Consider the following 19,803-nt stretch of genomic DNA (forward strand, 5'->3'; position numbering starts at 1 on the left):
GGCCAGTACAAATCAAATTTCACCAGGTGAGCAGGAAAATGACTAAAGGATGCTGAAGTATACATAAACATGGAGGCTGCCAGTGATTTACTGGGAGGCAGATGACTTGCACTGCCAGGCTGTTGGCTCATTATAAATGCAGAAATTGTATCTGGGATCTGAGGAAGAAAAGTGAGAATCGAGAAGGCTGACCTATTCTCCTGGGTTTTTTTTTGGTGTGGTTTTTTTTTTTTTTTTTTTTTTTTTTTGGATCTTAGAATCAGTAAAAAATTAGAGGTGGTAAAAAGCCTGTCATTTAGGATCTCTGTAGTTTTTAGGAACATGATCTACATAATAGCATATTCTAAATGCAGTTTATCACTTACAAGATACTTTAGTGTAAGTAAAGAAGACTACTAAAAGACTAAATTTCTGTTTCCTGTTGGTTTCTTACTCTGAATTGTGAATCCACCTGGCATCTTTGCTTCAACTGTGCTGTGTGAGCAGTGAATTTTATTTGTAGAAAATGCTTGTTACTGTGACATTTAGATGGTCCCTATTTGTACTAGTGTAGGGATAAACAACAGGGGATTTTGGCCTCAAAGAACTGGGAGGAATGCTCTTTGTATTCTTGCGTTTCTCAAAGCTGCATGTTTCTAATGATTTCCTAGGTAAATGTGGGCATCGGCAATTTCTTCCCTGATTCCCATTATCCCTGTTACTGCCAATCATGAGGAGGAAAATGGGCTTAACTCATTATGCCTGCCCTCAAGTTATGTTTGGTAGGATGGGGGTTTCTCTACAGTAAGATTTTTATCCCCTGCTTTCACCACGCTCAGCTGTGTAGCTGTGTGTTGAGCGCTGCTATGAACTGACAGAGATCCCAACATAGCCCAGAAAAATATTTTGTAGAGAGGAAGGGTAGGGAGGGAGCAGCTCACGGGGCAGAAATTCTTTCTGCCAGTACTGCCCAGAAGACCTTTTGCATTGCTGAACCGTAGGCTCATGGGTATCAAATAAAACTGGTCATCCTCTTGCTGTACAACTGTGACGGAAGGAAAGACCATTCGCTTCATAGCATCTTCCTTGTTGAAAGCCAGAAAAGATACATCACTTTTTTAAAGAGGAATTAATAGTTGGTTCTAAATCAGTCAACATTTCTTTATCACTGGCACTTTAAAATTTTAATTTGAAATACTTTATTCATACCTTATTGACTCTTTTTAATTGCCTTCAGCTTTTATCTGGTTTTGGATGTGTGTTTAAATGTGAAAACTCAGATATTTCATTCTTTATTAGTGAACAAATCAAAGCGTTGTTTAAACAGTATTTATTTCAAGATGGTTTAGGAAGGAGTTTTAAATTACATTGGCTTCTCTTTTCCTTTGGAATGTACTGGTACCCAGAAGACATTCTTTTATAAGAAAAACATGTTTTTATCTGGGAAAATAAATTAAGATTCTAACATTTGCCTTGTGCCATTTGCTGGGGTGTTTTTTTGGAATGGTGGCATTTAAGAATGTGCATTATGCTCTCTTTACAACTAAATTGTAGGGTTGAGGACTTGGATGTCTTTTTTCCCTTCTGCACTGGCTGTTAGTCATTACCGCCTTGTAAGTATTAGCAAAAGCAGGTTTAAAGCTGGTTAAATTTGTTTTCCTCTTGTGTTTGTTGGCTTCCAGTGCCTTTTCTGTTAATTTAACTAGTTCATTAACCACAACACAAATTCTTAAGCCAGACCAGATGCATTTTTATCTTTAAATTGTGGGTGGAAGATGAAGGCTTGCAAGATACTTTTCATAAATACACAAAAGCTTCTCTTTTTAATCTTGCACGTTACGTGAAAGTAAGAACTTAGTCAAGAATTACAGGTTATTTATTTGGTGAGGTACTTTGCATGCCTTCTTTGTTGCACTTCGACTCTTATGTGTGTATTTTAAACATTGTTATTGTTTTCGTGTTCTTTTGGTTTTGAAGTTCCTCATTGTAAAAACACTAGCTTTTACGTGCCAAAGTGTGTGACGAGCATGGGTTCCTGGTGTGGAAGTCCCATCTTGGGACGATGCTTCTCTCTGCTTGTCGCAGTGCTCCCTCTTGTGTTGGGCTGCCCTCTGCTCATGCCCCCCTTTTGACTGACATCAAGGCATGAAGCATCTAGTTTCTTCTGAGTCATCCTCAAGTAGCAGTCCACCACTGTATGAAATTTCCTGCCCTACCTCTGCATACGATGCTCCTTCTGTCTATTTAAGTAAACTTAAGAGTGTCCGCTTCTCTTAAGTGGGTATTTCACATTATCTTCCTTTGTAACTAGTTGAGTATAGCCTCCTCTGGACTCTGGTTTGGGGAGCTGGGATCAGAAGTAGCTAAGGTATGGTACAGCAGGCTCGTACTGCCTTTTTGGACAGTATCCTGCCTTGTCCTGCTTTCATGCTGGTTTGTAGCATCGCTTGGGATTTCTTCCTAGTGCAATGCATGACTTTTTCTGGTCTTTTTTTTAATTCTAGTTGTTACTTTGGGGAGAAACTGTACGGTCTCTACAAGGTATAGACAACCTTCTTAAACTTTTTCATCGTTCATAATTGTTTCCTCTTTCAGGTCAGTTATAGCTTCTTCCAGGTTAGCCAGGGCAGTGGAATATGATGTGGCTGGCCTTTACCTCTTACCCAGTATGCACTCCTTATAGCTAATACTTACGTAGACCAAGTCTATACTAAACCTTCTATGACACAAAAATATTGGTGGTAATTACTTTTTAGATTGATTATGATACTGATACTTTTTGATTCTCTGGATATGAGTTGGAATTCAAGAGGAATTACAGAGCTCTCTTTAAATAAAGGAGGTGCTCTCAGAAATAAGGAACAGCAAAAAATTTACTTCAAAAATTTTAGGGTACAAAGTGTAAATAATAGTGCAATACAGATAAGACAATTCTTTTATGAAATACATTAAATCTATGATTGTGATCAATGCAAGGGAAATAAAAGATACATGTAGATTAAAAACTGAATCAACAACTGAGGTGGTGTTAGAAACCTTCAGTTTAGAAACTTTCAAAGAAAATCTCATGGATCTGCAGATAAGAATGTCATCATGAACAAAAATTCAGTGCTAGAAAAACGGTGTCTTTGAACAGAACTTAGTCTCTCTAAAGTTTTATTTATGAAGGATCACTGTGTACAAGGAAAATAAATCTTGTTAATACAGGATACTTAATTCTGTAGAAAGCAGAAGATGTATTTGCTGGTTGTGGTGAAGCTGTCTCTCTTACCGCTCCCTGTGGACAGTATGGATTGCTCTTTACTCTTCAGAAACCTTGCAGTTCTGAAGTCTTTCTGGTGGCCTTATGTCTATAGGTGAAGTGAACCTTGGCATACGCTTGCCTTAACTTGTGTTTTGTGAATCTGCTGCTTAATCATTTTTGTGCTATTCAGTGTGCTGAAGCCTAAACAAAGTTAAGACTGAAAAATCTGCAATGTCAACAGAGTTATTAGGTTAGATATAATTATACTAAATGGGGAGAATGATTTTCACAGTGTAACTAACTAACTTTGGTGAATATATTATTTTGAAGAAGAAAGTAAATGCATTGCTCTCAGCTGCATGTGTATTAGACGAGCTTGCCTTTGTTGGTAGGTGAATCATTAAGAGTAAACTGAATTTTTTCAGTGGAGACAAGAACTGAAGATTAAATTTTCAGAGGATCATCACAATTTTATTTATTGTCTGCTTAGGTCCCAGAGCGTTGTTTATGTGTCCTAGCCTAAAATTTTGGTGGAAAATGTTTTGGATACTGCTCACATTGGTTTCACTAATAAACTCAAAATGACACAATTCTGTATATATTCCACTGTGTGTTTTTAAGTCACAAATAACTTTTTTTTTTCTTTAACTTCAGAACAGGGCCAACAGTCTCACAAAGTTATTTGTTTGTTTGTTTTTTTCAGTGATGTTTTGGCACTGCCTATTTTCAAACAGGAAGATTCCAGCCTTCCACAAGAAAATGAGACCAAACATCCACCCTTCCAGTATGTTATGTGTGCTGCAACATCTCCAGCAGTAAAATTATATGATGAAACTCTTACATACTTGAATCAAGGTTGGTATACGTATGTTGCAGGCATAACTATAATGAATGCAGCTTGTGGTACCAGTCTAAACCTGGAATTGTGTTTCACGTGGGTACATCCAAAATAAATTTATGTAAAAAATGGCATTGGGCACCTTACTGGTATTCCTGTTCTGTCTGACTCGTGGACTCATAGCTATAGTCAGTCAATACTTCCCTTTTAGAGTCTGGGTTTTTTGGTTGTTTTTTTTCTGCTCTGTGTGTTACCCCTTTCATCCCCCACATCCCCCAGTAAAATCAAGCTGACAGAGCTTTTAGGAGACAAACGTCAGGTAGTAGTAGCTTGAAATAGAAGAGTAATTTTACATTCCTGTTTTGATAATAGCAAGTTGATTGGATGATATCTGTGTAAGGTACACACAGATACCCCCAAAAAGTCATAATAAATATTAAAACGTCAATCCCTAAACAAAAACTGTTGCACAATAGAGGACACTGTAATAGCTCTCAAATCAGTTATACGTGTCTGCCCAGAACAGTGTTATGTTTGAAACATAAACACAAGTGCAGCTACCTTTGGAGTTTGTGTGTATTGCACCATTGTCTACATTTATCAGAAATTCACTAGATAAATACTTCACCTGAGTCTTGCAGTTTTTTTCCTCATACCTTGTGGTTGATTTGCATGAAAATTCGGTTTTCCTTCTACAGAGGGCACTGACTGGATAAAATTATCTGAATGTAGTCATTGCCATGTGATAACACCTCTCTCACCTCTGGAAATGACATTGGTGTTCTAAGTTTAGTCAGCTAGTATTCTAAACTCAAATAAAACCATTTATCATTTATTCTGAACTATATCAATGGCTTTGTACACTGCCACCCACCCTCTCCCTCAGCTGTAACATTCTAGGATCACCATTCCTAGATTTAGTTTTTCTTTTTCTTTTCTTTAAGGACTTTGACCCAAAATCTCTCAATAGATAGCACTGTAATTAGAAGACACAGTGCTGCAGCACAGCTTGTATGAAAAATAAAAACAATTAAAAAAAAAAAATCACTTTCACTATTTGTTTTCCATCCCCTACTGTGTTTTGGTACAATTAATATTCTTGGCTCATGTGCTTCTCTGAGCACTGTAATACTTTAGTGTGCAGCTAAGAGGAGACAGGTTAAAATATGCACTGGTGAATTTTCCTTGGTCTTTGTGAGCTATTTAACTTACTAATTACTTTACTAGGTTATAGAATTTGTATATTTTACATGTGTGTTTTCTTGATAGGCAATCCTTTTTGCTCAAGTTGAAAGATTTCTAGTAGTCTGAACTTCTGGTGATGCATTTCATACCTGGAAATGTTTAACTGTGTATTGGGGGCCTAAAATCCGTGAGAGCAAATTGTATCTAACTTGATACTGACATGATGACAAAGCATCATTTTCAACTTTCTGTGTGAATAAAGTTGCTAAGTGCTTCATCTTGCAGAATCCAGTGTGTCTAAATATGCTTTAACATTACTTGACTCTTCTACTAATGAGAATAATGGAAGTTAGTTAGGTGATTTCTAGTGTCTTGCAAACATGATCGCATAGTTCAGCCATTTGCTTGGTCCGGTTTACTTTATTTTTTACCACTTTTGGTACCCTGAGTGCTCTCTGCACGAGAAAAGAGTACAATTGCAACAGTATGCTGGACCAGCAAGATGCTTTGCACTGTTTAAAACGCTTCCAAGTTTTGTAAACTTTAAACTCTGTAGAAATAGACTTTGTTTTCTTCAGTGCCAGGATACAGCCTCCCTGACAGAACACGAAACTTGAAGGTCAGCTCAAAGTGCTGGGGACCCAGCACAAGGCGGCAAGCTGAAGGAAGAAACTGCTTGCTATCTTGCCTCTAAGAAGAGCTTGCCATTTAAGTGACACTGTCTGAAATTGCTGTAAATGTTTCAACTCTTTTAATATAAAGATTTCTTTTGCAAAGAAGTCTTGCTGTTTTGCAGTCTCCTAGGTAACTTTTCCTGATGTTGAAAAATGAAGGCATTGGCATACCCTTTTTCTAAATAAATATGGGAAAAAAGCCCAGCTGGCCATCTTCCCTTCTGTGCTAATACTAAAAACAGAAAGCCAATACACTTGCTGCCTTGGTTAGGACTTTTTCCTAAAAAATTCTCTATTAGCTGTTTGTGTGTGTGTATATATATGTGTAAAAAAAAAAAATAAAATCTTAGGATAGTTTTGAGACATGACGTCATTCATACTGAAGCCAGTTTAAAATAAGGATCAGTTTGCCACACTTGAGTTGTACTGATACATATGTTTGTGTAATGAGTTGGATTAAGTCCTCTAGAAACAGAGTAATTTTAATTCTGGTCAATTCAGTTATCTGGTGTCTAGTTTGGCCCCGTTATCAGGCAGTGTTTTGCCTTAAATCATTTTCAAGAGGATTGTGAATAGGGTGTACCATAGAGAACAAATACTCTCTTTAATTTCATCAGCAGTTGTCTTAGTTTACTGGATTGTGAATACCAGAAGCAATGGGAACATTTGCCCTGTCTGTTAAACTATGGTGACATTTCCTAAGGCAATACTTAAGCAAGCCCTGACTTTACCCTAGTATTTTAATAGGAGTAGCTAAGAGCGTCATTCAGAGTTCAGGGAGTATCTTGATGATGCTCTTAATCATACGGTTTAGTTTTGGGTAGTCCTGTGAGGAGCAAGGAGTGAGGAGCAGGGAGTTGCACTTCATCCTTATGGGTCTCTTCCAACTTGAGATATTTTGTGAGCTAATGGAACGCTTAAAGTGATTAGGTTTTCAGCTAAAGCTGATTGTAGAATTTCGGATCTTGGAGTGATGATGATTGATTGTTCAGTGGTTTGGAGGGTTCTTATTAACTGTAAAATCTGTTAAGTGAGTCCATTGAGAATGTATATCAGAGTTGTAGGACGTTTTGAGTTGGGTGCTGTTCAGCTAGGTGTATATCGAATGGCAGAAATAGTATGGAAGAGAATTGCTTAAAGGGGAAGCGTTCTTTAGGTTGGTTTAAACAGTGCAGCTGGGCTTGTAGTTCTGTGAATGTAAAGAACTGCTTGGGAGAGACGGAATCCACCTCAGTAAGGGGGGCAAAAGTACCTTTGCCAGGAGGATGGCTGACCTGGTAAGGAGGGCTTTGAAGTAGGAACGACAGGGGAGGGAGAGAGTAGCCAGTAGCACTGTGAGGGGGTGATAGACATGGCTGATGAGCAAAGGGCCTCAAGTGATGTGCCTGAAAGGGAACACAAAATCAAGAAAAGGAGGCTTAAACAGGATCACCTCCACCATTTGGGTGTAAGCAAGTAAGTGCTTATAAAGCACCATTATGAGGAAACACCAAAACCCTTTCTGGGAAATCAGAATGGTGGGGTGCCTCTCTGAAGTGCATGTACATTAATGCAAGCAGCGTGGGAAGTAAATACAAGGAATTAAGACATCTGTGTGCAGTGCTGTGATCTTATTGGCATCCTGGAGACATGATAGGATGGCTTGCATAAGTGAAATGTTGCAATGGAGGGATACTGGCTGTTCAGGAAAGGCAAGGCAAGAAGATAAAGAAGGGGAAGTTGTACATGTGGGAGAACAGCTGGAATGCCTGGAGCTCTGCCTAGGGTTGGGTCATGAGCCAACTGAGAGCTTATGGGTAAGAATTAATGAGCAGAACAATATGTGTGATGTTGTAGTGGGTGTCTGCTATAGGCCACCTGACCAGTAAGAACAAGCAGATGAGGCCTTCTACAAAGAGCTAGAAGTAGCCTTATGTTCACAGGCCATGGTCCTCATAGAAGGACTTCAGTCACCCTGACGTCTGCTGGAGGGACAACACAGTAGGACATGAGTAATCCAGGAGGTTCCTGGAGAGCATCGATTGTCATCTTCCTGACCCAAGTGATAGAGGAGGCAATGAGGAAAGGTGCTCTGCTATACCTCATACAACAAGGAAGGGCTCATTGTGGATGTGAGTGTTGAAGATAAGCTAGGTTGCCATGACCGTGAGATGGTGGAGTTCAGGATCCTGAGATGAGGAAGCAGGGCAGAAAGAAAGATCACATCACTGGACTTCAGGAGAACAGACTCTGGCCTCGCCAGTGATCTTCTTGGTAGAGTCCCATGGAATAAGGCCCTGGAGGGAAGAGGGGCCCAAGAAAGCTGGTTAATTAATATTCAAGGATCCCCACCTCCAACCTCAAGAGCAGTGTATCCCAACGAGCAGAAAGTCAGGCAAAAATGGCAGAAGGCTTGCATGGATGAGCAGGGAGCTCTTGGCAAAATTAAAACACAAAAAGTAGACATATGGAAGCTGGATACAGGGTCAGGTAACCTGGGAAGAATACAGAGACACTGTCGAAGCCTGCAGAGGTGCAGTCAGGAAAGCTAAAGCCCAGCTGGAGCTGAATCTGGTGAGGAACATCAAAGACAAGATGGTCTTCTATAAGTACATAAGCAGCAAAAGGAAAACTATGGAAAATGTGGGCCCCCTGCGGAACGAGGCAGGGGCTCTGGTGACATAGGACATGGAAAAGGCTGAGGTATTGAATACCTTCTTTGCCTCAGTCTTTACTAGCATTACTGGCCTTCAGGAATTCTTGGCCCTAGAGATTAGGTGGAAAGTCTGGCGCAAGTAATATGTACCCTTGGTGGAATAGGAGTAGTTCACAGAGTAGTTAAGCAGACTGGACATAGATAAATCCATGTGTCCTGATGGGATGCACCCACAAGTGCTCAGGGAGCTGGCACATGTCATTGTGAGGCCACTCTCGATAGTCTTTGAATGATCACAGTGACTAGGAGAGGTGCCTGAGCACTATAGGAAACCAAACATTGCTCGGATCTTCAAAAAGGAGGACCTAGGGAACTGCAGGCTGGCCAGCCTCATCTCCATCCCTGGGAAGGTGATGGGAGTAACTAGTCCTGGGAACCATTTCCAGGCATATGGAGGACAAGAAGGTCATCAGGAGTAGTCAGCATGGATGATTCGCTAAGGGGAAGTTATGCTTGACCAACTTAATAAACTTCTATGATGAAATGGCTGGCTTGGTAGACAAGGGAAGCGCTGTGGATATTGTCCACAAGTCATTGTCTTCAGTAAGGCTTTTGCTACTTTTTCCCATAGTATCTTCATAGAGAAGCTATTGAAGTATGGGCTGGATGAGCATCCTTGGAGGTACTCAGAAGCAGCCAGGCTGGGTCCTGGGCAACTGGCTGTAGGTCACTGCTTGAGCAGGGGCGTTGGGCAAGGTGACCTCCAGAAGTGCCTTCCAGACTTGACCGTTCTGTGAGTCTTGTGAAAGAGGTTACCACGGATTCAGTGTTTAAGCAGTGGACAGTTAAAATTGCTAGCATCTTATGTCGCCTTGCTCCTGTGGAAAGAGCAGAGAAAGTAACATATACAGATGTCATACAGAGATGACTAAAATCAGTGCTGTGGTGCTTTTCACACTTTCAGAGCAGCTACATGTCCAAAACTCCAGAATGGAACGTATCTATCCCTTTGTGTTGAAAACTTCCTGTGCTATTTTTGCATTTTTGAGTCAGGTATTCCTTGATTTTTATGTTCATCAAATCTTTGGTCTTAATATTATTGTGCACCTATAAAAGGTTAGCAATGCTTGTTGAGCAAGCAATCAGAATTCCCCCCCCTCCCCCCCCCCCCCCCCAATGATGAGAGAAAACAGAGAATACTTGCAAAAATTTTATTAATAGTGCAAGATTAAAAAAAAATGCAGTCTGTAAATGCAGATGGACTTACATATATCTGCGTGAGTAAAACACTGGTAGCTGAACAAATCTCAGTAACAGGACAAAAGTTCCCTCCTGTTAAATACAGGAGGAGAAAAGGTCTACTGCTTTACTCATCAGCACTAGGTTAATTTAATTTTTATATGGATTTATGTGATCAATGATCATATCAATGATCAAATGCTGCTGGGGTGAAGAAAGCCTGTACATGCGTAGAGCATACATGTAAATGTGCTAATTGTGTTACAGCAAGAAACAACCCAAACATACAGTGGGAGGTAACATGCATCTGTGAAGCAGTGAAAGGAGTTGAAGGAATCATTTGCTCATTCACAGGGGGTATGGCAGCTGAGCTTTTACCTTGTAGGGCAAGTCAATAAATGTCTTTTAAATGTAGTATACACTAGAGCGTAAAGGTAATTTAGAGGGTAATGTAGAAGGTAATGAATTTACTGCACTTGATCTTAGCGAACCTCTTGAAATCTGTTTTGTCCTATATTTTAATTAGGGAAGTGCAGTTTTGCAAATGAATACGTGCTGCTCACCTTGGGGAAAAAAAATATCCCTGTCGTTCAAATAAATTACTTCAGCTTTGTCTCTTTTGAAGTACAACAGTTCATCAGATTCACTGGAAAGATGGGTTTGCTCATATCTGTTTGAAATTACCAATAACTGGCTCTTTTAAAGGCTTATTTATAAAATCATACGAAGCCTAAAAATCGTACAAAGGCAACAGGCACACGGACAAAATTAAACATGGGAGAACAGTATGTATGTTGTGTGAAAAGTATAAAAACCCTGCAAGAGTTTCTTACGGAAGACTAGTCTGTGGTTCTCAGTATGTTGCCTTTCATCAGTTTCCAAAATAAAGGAATTCAGCTTCAAAAAGTTTTTCTTCATTAAAAACAAACAAACAAAAAAAAAAACCAAACAAAAAACCCCAAAACAAAAAAACAACAGAGAAACAGGTACTTACACTTCGTGTAAAATGAAATACTTAAACTTTGGAAGTATCTGTAGTTTTAAAGGGACCAAAAAGTTTCATTTTGTTTCAGTATTTCCTGTGCTGTGAAGTGAACCTTGTTGTAAAAATCTCTTGAACAGAAGCTTCAGGTACTGGTATTCTTGTGTACCGTGAACCAAAAGCTAATTCAGGTGCGTTAAACACAAAATAGCTTTGTGCTCTGACTCTTCTACTGATACTTTTTTTTTTTTTTTTTCTCTTTCAAGGTCAGTCCTATGAGATACGGATGCTAGATAATCGGAAAGCTGGAGACATACCAGAGATCAATGGAAAACTGGTGAAGGTGAATTGAAGTTCTCTAGATAGTATTACTAACCTCTGCTGGTTGCATAAGAAAAGGGTAGTTCTTGACCCTGTATTGTACTCTGATTCACGGAGGAAGGTTGACCGGCTGGTCTGACCAATAAAGAAAATAGCCACAGTGGAACCTAGTGCCTGGTTGTGTTGTTTCGGGTTTACTACAAATTGAAAGAATATACACGTATGCGTTTCCCCATTTATGAAGTGGGTTCATTTCATGTAACTTTAGATAGCTCAAGGTGGGCTAATCACTTCATGTACCCTTTATAAAGGTCTGCAGTCTGATCTGTTCTATGATGAGGTGAATCTCCACTAACTGTGCCCATGTCTTTCTTCTGAGTAAAAGGAAGCTGCGGTAACAGTGATTTCAAATTCAGATATCTAAAGTTAAGTGAGAGAACCCAATCTAGAGACTATATTTTATGGATTTTTTTTTTTTTTTTTATTTCTAATATCACTAAATACTTTTTCAGAATGAGTGTGGACCAGTGATACTTAAAAAAAAAAAAGAACAGTATGAATATGCATGCCCCATGCATAGAGTACTTTTGTGTGCTGAAGACCAAATTATTTTATGCAAAGCTTATTTTATGCAAATTACTTTGCAACCTAGTTGTCTACAGGTTTGTATCCAACGTCTTCTGAGACGTTGTCCATTTCTGAGGCTTCTTGTCCATTTCAAGGGATTAGAAGATGTGGAAGGAAGCTAGAGCATCATTCAGAAAGAAGCGGAGGTAGTATGAGCATGTTTCTTAATAGGTGTTATGGAAGACACATGGACCCAACCTGTGGTTTTTGCAACAGTGGGATATTGGAGATATATCCATAGGAAAACAATCCATCTAATTTTGCTGCTCATAGAGCAGTTTATTCCATATCTGAGCTCCTGTTCCTAATGCCAGATTGGTCTCCTTGTGCTTTAATGTTAGTGGAAGGTACTGTGGATCTGAGGTGTTGCGTGAAGTATAAGAACGAGGCAGACTGAAAAATGTCCAATTCATGGTACAAATTATTAAAAGAACTGGTGAAGGGGAGGGGTTTGGATTTTTCTTATAAGTATCTAACAATGTTACCAAATTCCCTGAAAAATCTTATTTAGGTACTGGGAAAGAAGGGAAAAACTTTTAAGTCGTTTTGACAGTGGTATTGATAAGTACACCAGAACAGTATGCCTGTGGGAGGCTGAGGCTTTACCTGTGAACTTTAGGCTATATAATTTTTGAATTTTGGTTGGATTGTGTAGTCCTATGCCGTGTTCTTATTCGTCTGTGGGATGCTTCTTCAGAGATAATTTCAGGAAGTGTTAAGCACAAGCTTAAACTAGGATTTGTGAGTTCTGTGATCAAACTTTTTACAACCTGGCATGTTGTCTTGCTGTAATAAGCATGTTGACTATTTTGCCCCCTTAGGTGCTATTTCCTTGTAGCTTTTGGGTATCTCTCTGCTGTAATTTTGTAGGTTTATATATTGATGATGAGCCATTTGGTAGGTAGAAGAGGACAAAGCAGAGTAAAAGTTCAAAAAAGTAAATTTTATCCTAGCAAGACATTGTAATGCTGCATCAACAAACTTTACATTTTGAACATTTAAATACTGGAATCTCAGTACTTTAACAAAGACGGCATTTAATGTTGGTGAAGGTGGCTGCAGATACTTCCAAGTTCCAAACTTGCCAGTTTGCAGTGAAGAAGGAGCGGTATGTGTGTGTACATGTGTGCCTGTATGCACACGCACTTTCTGTTATCTTTGAAATAAACCCAAGAAAATGCAATATATCTTGAAGAGGCGCTTCATTTAAAAGTTACTGGAATTTTGGACACTTTTATCCACAGTTAATATAAGTAAGACTGTAGACTAATGGAAAAAAATGAGGCAAATTTGTTTGCGTTTTGTTTGTTCAGTAGCAATTCATATGTACAGTATTTTTCCCCCTCTGTATAACAAATTGCTTTGTATGTGCATTCATGCAGCAGAATAGAAACATTTCTTTAATATGACTTAAGTGCACAGTTGTAGCAGAACTGGTCGCAAAAATAGGTATTGTTGGATAATTGCTTCTAGCTGAATAGAGTTAATCGTATTATAGTGTTTTTAGAGTAATATCTTAGCTAGAATAGTTGGAATACTTTGGAAGTTTTTCTTTGTTAGTTAAAATAATAGATATGTTGTAAATATGCTTGTAAATACTAGGAAGGGAATTTTCTGTTAATTTTATTTCTTAAAACTTTCTACAAAAATTCACAGAAAAAAATGGTCAAACTATGTTAACCACTTTTCAGAATAAATGAATTCTTTTGTGTTTGTTTTCTGGAACAAGTTGATGTTGCTTACACAGTGTTGATACTGTGCTGTCAGTGTTGCTCAGTTCACTTCACGCGACCTTTGGCATATGCAATCAGATGTAATTCTCTTTTGCGTTTCTACCAACCACATTTTCAAATATCTCCTGCTGCTCAGTTTTATTTCTGTTTTCTGGAATATTTTGGGATACTGATGGTTGCCAGATTTTTTGCTCTAAGTATGTATTTATCAGCACTGTAGCTATTTTGGAATGTTTTTAATGCTTTATCTTCAGGCTGTTTCTAAACATATAGTAACATTGTGGCTCATCAGATGCTTGTTTTCTTCTTTGTTAGAGTATTATAAGAGTTGTGTTCCATGACAGAAGGTTGCAATATACAGAGCACCAGCAGCTAGAAGGTTGGAAGTGGAACCGCCCTGGGGACAGACTTCTCGACTTAGGTATAATTGTTTCTATCTATTGCCACTGTACGGAATTCAATTTCCAAATTTAAATTGATCATGGTCACATTTATGCTGGGGCTGGTGAAAAAACACAGACCAGCTTTCTGTGTGCTGCTTTGTCATAGCGTGCATTTTGAATATGATTGTTCTTAGCACTTTCACATTCCTTCAAAAGCTTTGAATGCTACAGAAGTAAGATAGCAACTCTGCAACAGTAATCTTTCTAATTTTAATTACTAAATTTTATAGTAATTAGGAGAACATGAACAAAAGTAACTTTCTCTGGTAGGTTGTGCAAATGACAACAATGTGGTTACTTTATTTTGCATAACTTCATAATTTTTGTTGCATAAGCTGGGGGTGTGGGGGAGGAGGGGAATCAAAAAACACCCCAAAACCTTACACACTTTGTATGTTGAGTATTAAATTTCTTCAGATTAGTCCTGAGATACTGTTTATGGGCTTATAGTCCAGCCATCAAAGCCTACCTTTTTTCACCCTGTGTTTGTTGATGGTAACCTTATATTAAAATTTATTTCTACTGTTTTCTTGGAATATTATTATTTTAAAATATATACTACTTACTTTAATATAGATATTCCAATGTCTGTTGGAGTCATTGATATCAAGACAAATCCAAGCCAGCTCAATGCAGTTGAATTTTTGTGGGATCCAACAAAATGTACATCTGCTTTTATTCAGGTTTGAAACTTTACTTGACTGGATGTTTGTGTTTGGTGCCTTTCAGGTCACAAACAGTTGTATGTTTGCACACTGAAGCTTCTTGGTTTCTTATTTGTGGGATAGATGTTAAATATACCAGCTTTGTAAAACAAACAAACAAAACACAGGTTCAGAGCAACTGTTAGTTCTATAAGGGTTCCTAGTTAGGTTTTTCAACTTGATTTGAGTTTATAAAAGCATCTTTTAAAAACAATTTAAATAAAAGGTTTTCGAAAAGCTCTTTGCAGAAAGCTGCCATGGTTAAAATATTTCGTTATACGGAGTATTAGAATTAATTTATATCCCTCTAAATAACTGTCACTACTTTTTTTTTTTTTTTTTTTTTTTAAGTTGAGAGGCCCACTGTCCTAGAGATGAGCTTCAACAGAGGCTTGGCTTGAGGATACAAAATGAAATTTAATGTGCTCCAAAGAGAGTTTTAAATCAGACATTCAAAGATGTTTTTCTTACTATGTCAGCAGACTTCCTTGTAGTAGGGTTTTATTATTTATGTATTTGATATTCAGGGTAATTGAACATGCTTTCTCTGGAAATTATTTAGAATATTTAGTTTTGCATTGGAATTTTTAGCTTACTTTTGTCTCGGATCTTTTTTTATAATGAAGAAAAGGTATAAAGTTTGAAATAGGAGCCTTTCTTACCGAGGCCGCCAAAATAGGTTAAATTCCACATCAGTAAATTAACTTTGATCTGGTGCAATAAGACATTTTTTCTAGTAAGAATTGTCTTACTATGAATGTAGTCTCCTTGAAGAGACTATTGAATATTTTTGTTTATGCACTTCCTTAGAAGAAGTGATAACAGACTAACAGACTGAGGGAAAATGGATCTGATTATTATTATGGAAGTATAGGACACAGCATAGCAGCACTGATTACACTTTAGGCTTCAGTTTCCAGTCTGTGGTTCTTTGTTCTTGATGGCCATAGGAAATAAAAAGATAGTATTGTAGTCATTGAGAGTGCAAGGTATGCTATTGTCCATGGTGCCCAGCTCAGTTAAAATTCTGTAAGGGATATTCATCATAACTCTGTTACACTGATTTTCTTCCTAGATACCTTTTAGGGGTGTTTCTAGCTTAAAAATCCAGTCTTCAGGCTGATGTAGCACTTGAGGCAATTACATACTGATTAAAAAGTCTGTTGACTTTTACAGGAAGTTGGGCATATTTGAAAATATGCTAATTTCACATGAGTTTAAAAAACTTCCAGTCAGTGACCTTCTATAGCTTTGGTGATATTTATTACAAGCAACTCCAAAGTTTATTCTAGCTATAATGCATTGGACAACAATATCTTGAAAAAGTTTTTGCTATATTCGTGATAGATATGGTTGTCATCCACATACGTATTTTTTAAGATCCAGCAAGTTCTCATTTAATAAGTATCTATCATGACTTCTGCTTTTTGGAGAGATTTTGGTGACACACTTGCTTGTTTCCCCTCTTCCCTGTCCACGCAAATATAATGTTTTTGGCTTCATTTGCATGTGGGCATGAAAAGGAACGAAATGTGGGTTATGCAGCTTGGTCCCCAGGCTGGGTCATTTGTTACTTGTCCTTACAAAATGTATATGTTGTCGGTAACACGTAATAATATTAATGTCTAGAATACTTCTGAGGGTCCTTCTTGTTTGGTGGTTGTTTTTTTTTCAGGTACATTGTATCAGCACTGAATTCACCCCTCGTAAACATGGAGGAGAGAAAGGAGTTCCTTTTAGGATTCAGGTTGACACTTTTAAACAGACTGAAAATGGAGAATATACAGATCATCTGCATTCAGCCAGTTGTCAAATCAAAGTTTTTAAGGTAAGAGTAGAAAACAGATCCTTAATAAGTCTCAGAAGCTCTCATAAAGATGAGGGACATCTTTACTCCTTGACTTCTGAGATCAGATTTCAATTATAAAGCCATTTTCCCCCTACTTTCTTATTCATGTAACTGTTCATTTTTAGCCAAAAGGAGCAGACAGGAAACAGAAAACAGACAGAGAAAAGATGGAAAAGCGAACTGCACATGAAAAAGAAAAGTATCAGCCTTCATATGACACCACAGTTCTTACAGAGGTAAGAAAATAGAATTGCATCTGCTTCCTCAGGAGAAAATACATAGAGACAGCATATAACTTAGCTGCAGTCTTGGAAGGGTTGGGGAAGAATTAATTCTACACAAAGATAAGGTTTTATTTGACAAACTTGTCCAGTGAACAGCAATGTTAAATTTTAGGGGTTTATTCCGCAAACTTTCATTTGCGGAGAGTTGATAGATGCTGTATTAAAACAGACTAAGATTGAACACTTTGACTGTACTGAACCCTAGAGCAAGTCTTTTGGTACAGATCTAAAAACCTTGCAGCTGAAAAGCAACAAAAAAAAAAGGGGGGGGTGGGTCCTAGAAATTACTGAACGTAAGGCCAGAGCCTCCGTAGGTTTTTGCATTTTCTTTATATTTAAACATCAGTGAGTCCTGTGCAGTTTTCTAAAGATTTCAGAAATTTTTAAAAGGCTTTTAGATCTTTCCTCACTGTATAATGAAAAGAAATTGATCCAAATCTTTGGTGTTTGTCCAGATGAGGCTTGAGCCTATAATTGAAGATGCAGTTGAACATGAGCAGAAAAAGTCCAGCAAGCGGACTTTGCCAGCAGACTACGGTGATTCTCTGGCAAAGCGAGGCAGTGTAAGGGACTTCTGCTTACCTTTTCATTGTGCAAGATACCTTGTACAGTGTTAGATATAGGAGAAACTTCCATTATATAAAGTAAAAATATTTTGATTGCTGTGTCTTAATTTTATTCACTTTAATGTATACCAATTACTCCATGTTTGTTTTCAGCAAAGGAATCCTTCCTAAATCTAACACTTAAAACTGTTGCAGAGGGACTGTGTAACTTTTAAAAGTCAAAAGCTTTCCATTTATGTGACTTTAAATGAAATAGCTTTTTGCTTTCCTGTATGTGTGTAATTAGTGGAAGTAAGAACAGTGAAATTTAGTGTTTTGTTCCGTATTTGTACTTACATTCAATGTAAGTTTCCATGTACATCAGCATTTTTTAAAATGCCATGTAGTGTTGCAGAGGTTGATCGTTAGTTACTGATTTTTCCTTTAGCGGTCTACATACTGTGCTCCGAGCAGGTTTAATGCAGTTCAGAAGCGTCAGCATGTCTTTGTGACATGTGTATGCTAACCCTCTACGTGCCCCCAGAATGAATCTAACATATCCTGTCCACTCTTCCTGTCAACGGTTAGCGTTTTAGATTTCTTAAATGCTGTTTCTTAAGGTGAATACCATTGAGACCTTACATTTTTTGGATGAGAAACAATCCTGCATCTCCCGTTTGGCAAGTTTAAATGTCAATTAATAATGTGACTGTGGAAGACAATTACTTGAGTGTTCTTTGAACAGGCATATTGTGCTGACAGCTTTTTCCCAGCAGCGCTTAGGCAATGACTGTCTGACTCCTGTCCCTCAGACATGATTTTGTTTGTATTTATGATGTGTGAAAGTGATGTATAGGGTTTAGGTTATAACATACTTCAGTGTATACCTCTTGTTTATAAACCATGTAACTGGGTGGGAGGGAACAAGCAATATTAAGTAAGATGGGTTCTTCAGAGGACTTTTTTGCCCCCCTGAAACTATTGTAAGCGCTGAGCTGTCTAAATTTACGTTCTGCTTTTCTTGGTGATTGGGTTTTTCTTTCGTTCGTTCGTTCTTTCACGATGCACCTTTAGCATTCTTTGGCAATGCAGACATTCTTTTATTTGTTCCAAATGGCCCTGGGAGGGGAAATATAGACAGGAGAAAGCAGGATTTTATCACTTTCACTTATAAAGCTTGTCTGAAGCAACATTTGAAGCTGGTCCTTGGAGGGATTTCTACTCCCCCCCCCCCCCCCCCCCCCCCCCCGTGCTCTTTTCTCTTTCTGTTGTTAAAAGTACTTCACTGAATGATTGTTGCTTATAGGAAGAATAATAGAAGAAGGTGTTTTTAAAATACATGACAAATCCCTTGTCCAGAATAGGACGAACTGTAGCCAAATGATACCTGAAAGTTGTCTAAACTGTTATTAACAATCTCTTGGAAAACTAGGGTTCTATGGATGGGAGCATTACTGTAATTGTAGTGAAGAAAAATTGAGGTAGGACAGGTAGTACTGGACTTCTAATGCCTTTCCTAAGGGATGCAAAGGAAAGAGTGTGTGTGTGTGTGTGTGTGTGTGTGTGTGTGTTTATTCACTTTTTGCTTGGGATGAAGGATGATCCACAGACTATTTTGGAATAACAGCTATGTACGGCTTTCCAGTTCTCTTAAATGTGCAGCTGCCTATTTCTGTTCTGCGTTTGCCCTTAATACAATTCTGTCTTGAAATCATTTGGTCAGTTTGTTGAGACCATTTTGAATTTTATTCCTGTAGGATGAAATGCTTTCAGCCTTGCTAACTCAGTATCATTAGCAGATTTAACACATAACCTGTTCCATCATGACAAATGATTTTTATAATTAGCAAAATTATTAGAAATCACCAAGCCCATGAAAAATGCCATGGAACGCTATTTTCGCTGTATTCCAGAGTGTAACCTTGGTAATCGCTATACACTCATTAAGTAATATTTCTAACTATATAAGTTGAGTGTGTAACTTGTTTGCTTGATCTAGGAAAGGAGTGTTTGATCTGTAGCTTGAAGGTTAACTCGTTAGCCTCTTTCTCTTTTCACCAGACAGGCTTATTCTTGTGGGACTTTTAAGCATGGACAGGGGATGATGCATGTTTCTACTTAGAGCAGTTCTGTCCTTGCAAATCTGTCTTCTAAAATGTAGCCATCAGAAGGTTTGGCCATTATCAGACTTACCTCATATGTGCAGATCGGATGTACCGTATGTGCAGTACAGTCATCACAGAGGGGCTTAGACACAAAAACTAAAGACCTACTTTTGAGAATTGACACTGGTTTACATATTATGTCTTTATATATGATGGATCTTGTACTTCGCTTGTCCTAGGAACTGTGGCTCTATTACAGAAGGAAAACAGGATTGTTTGGAGTGTATTTTTCTTGAAGAAGTTGAGAGTGTTGGCTGTTACTTAGCCAGTGCTGCTTCCTAGATGCCCAGAAATAGCTTTTTGTTATCTTTTATTGAATTCCAGAAACTTAGGTTGATCTAATCTATAGTTCTCTT

General features: G+C 38.1%; 1 protein-coding gene across 3 annotated transcripts in view; it reads left to right on the forward strand.

Moving 5' to 3' along the window:
- The window catches only part of UBP1 (upstream binding protein 1), a 40,653-nt gene that overhangs the window by 6,289 nt on the left and 14,561 nt on the right, over positions 1 to 19,803 (forward strand). For 2 of the 3 annotated variants that reach the window (XM_082499119.1, XM_082499120.1), the window contains exons 2-7: positions 3,927 to 4,078; positions 11,043 to 11,119; positions 13,773 to 13,878; positions 14,477 to 14,583; positions 16,280 to 16,432; positions 16,579 to 16,689. In XM_082499119.1, coding sequence (XP_082355245.1) covers positions 3,927 to 4,078; positions 11,043 to 11,119; positions 13,773 to 13,878; positions 14,477 to 14,583; positions 16,280 to 16,432; positions 16,579 to 16,689 — 706 coding nt within the window. Of the gene's footprint in view, positions 1 to 3,926; positions 4,079 to 11,042; positions 11,120 to 13,772; positions 13,879 to 14,476; positions 14,584 to 16,279; positions 16,433 to 16,578; positions 16,690 to 17,192; positions 17,301 to 19,803 lie in introns of all 3 variants that reach the window. The other variant, XM_082499118.1, reaches the window with a different exon arrangement.

The sequence above is a fragment of the Vanellus vanellus genome, assembly GCF_965231255.1.
Source record: "Vanellus vanellus genome assembly, chromosome: 2".
NCBI lineage: Eukaryota > Metazoa > Chordata > Aves > Charadriiformes > Charadriidae > Vanellus > Vanellus vanellus.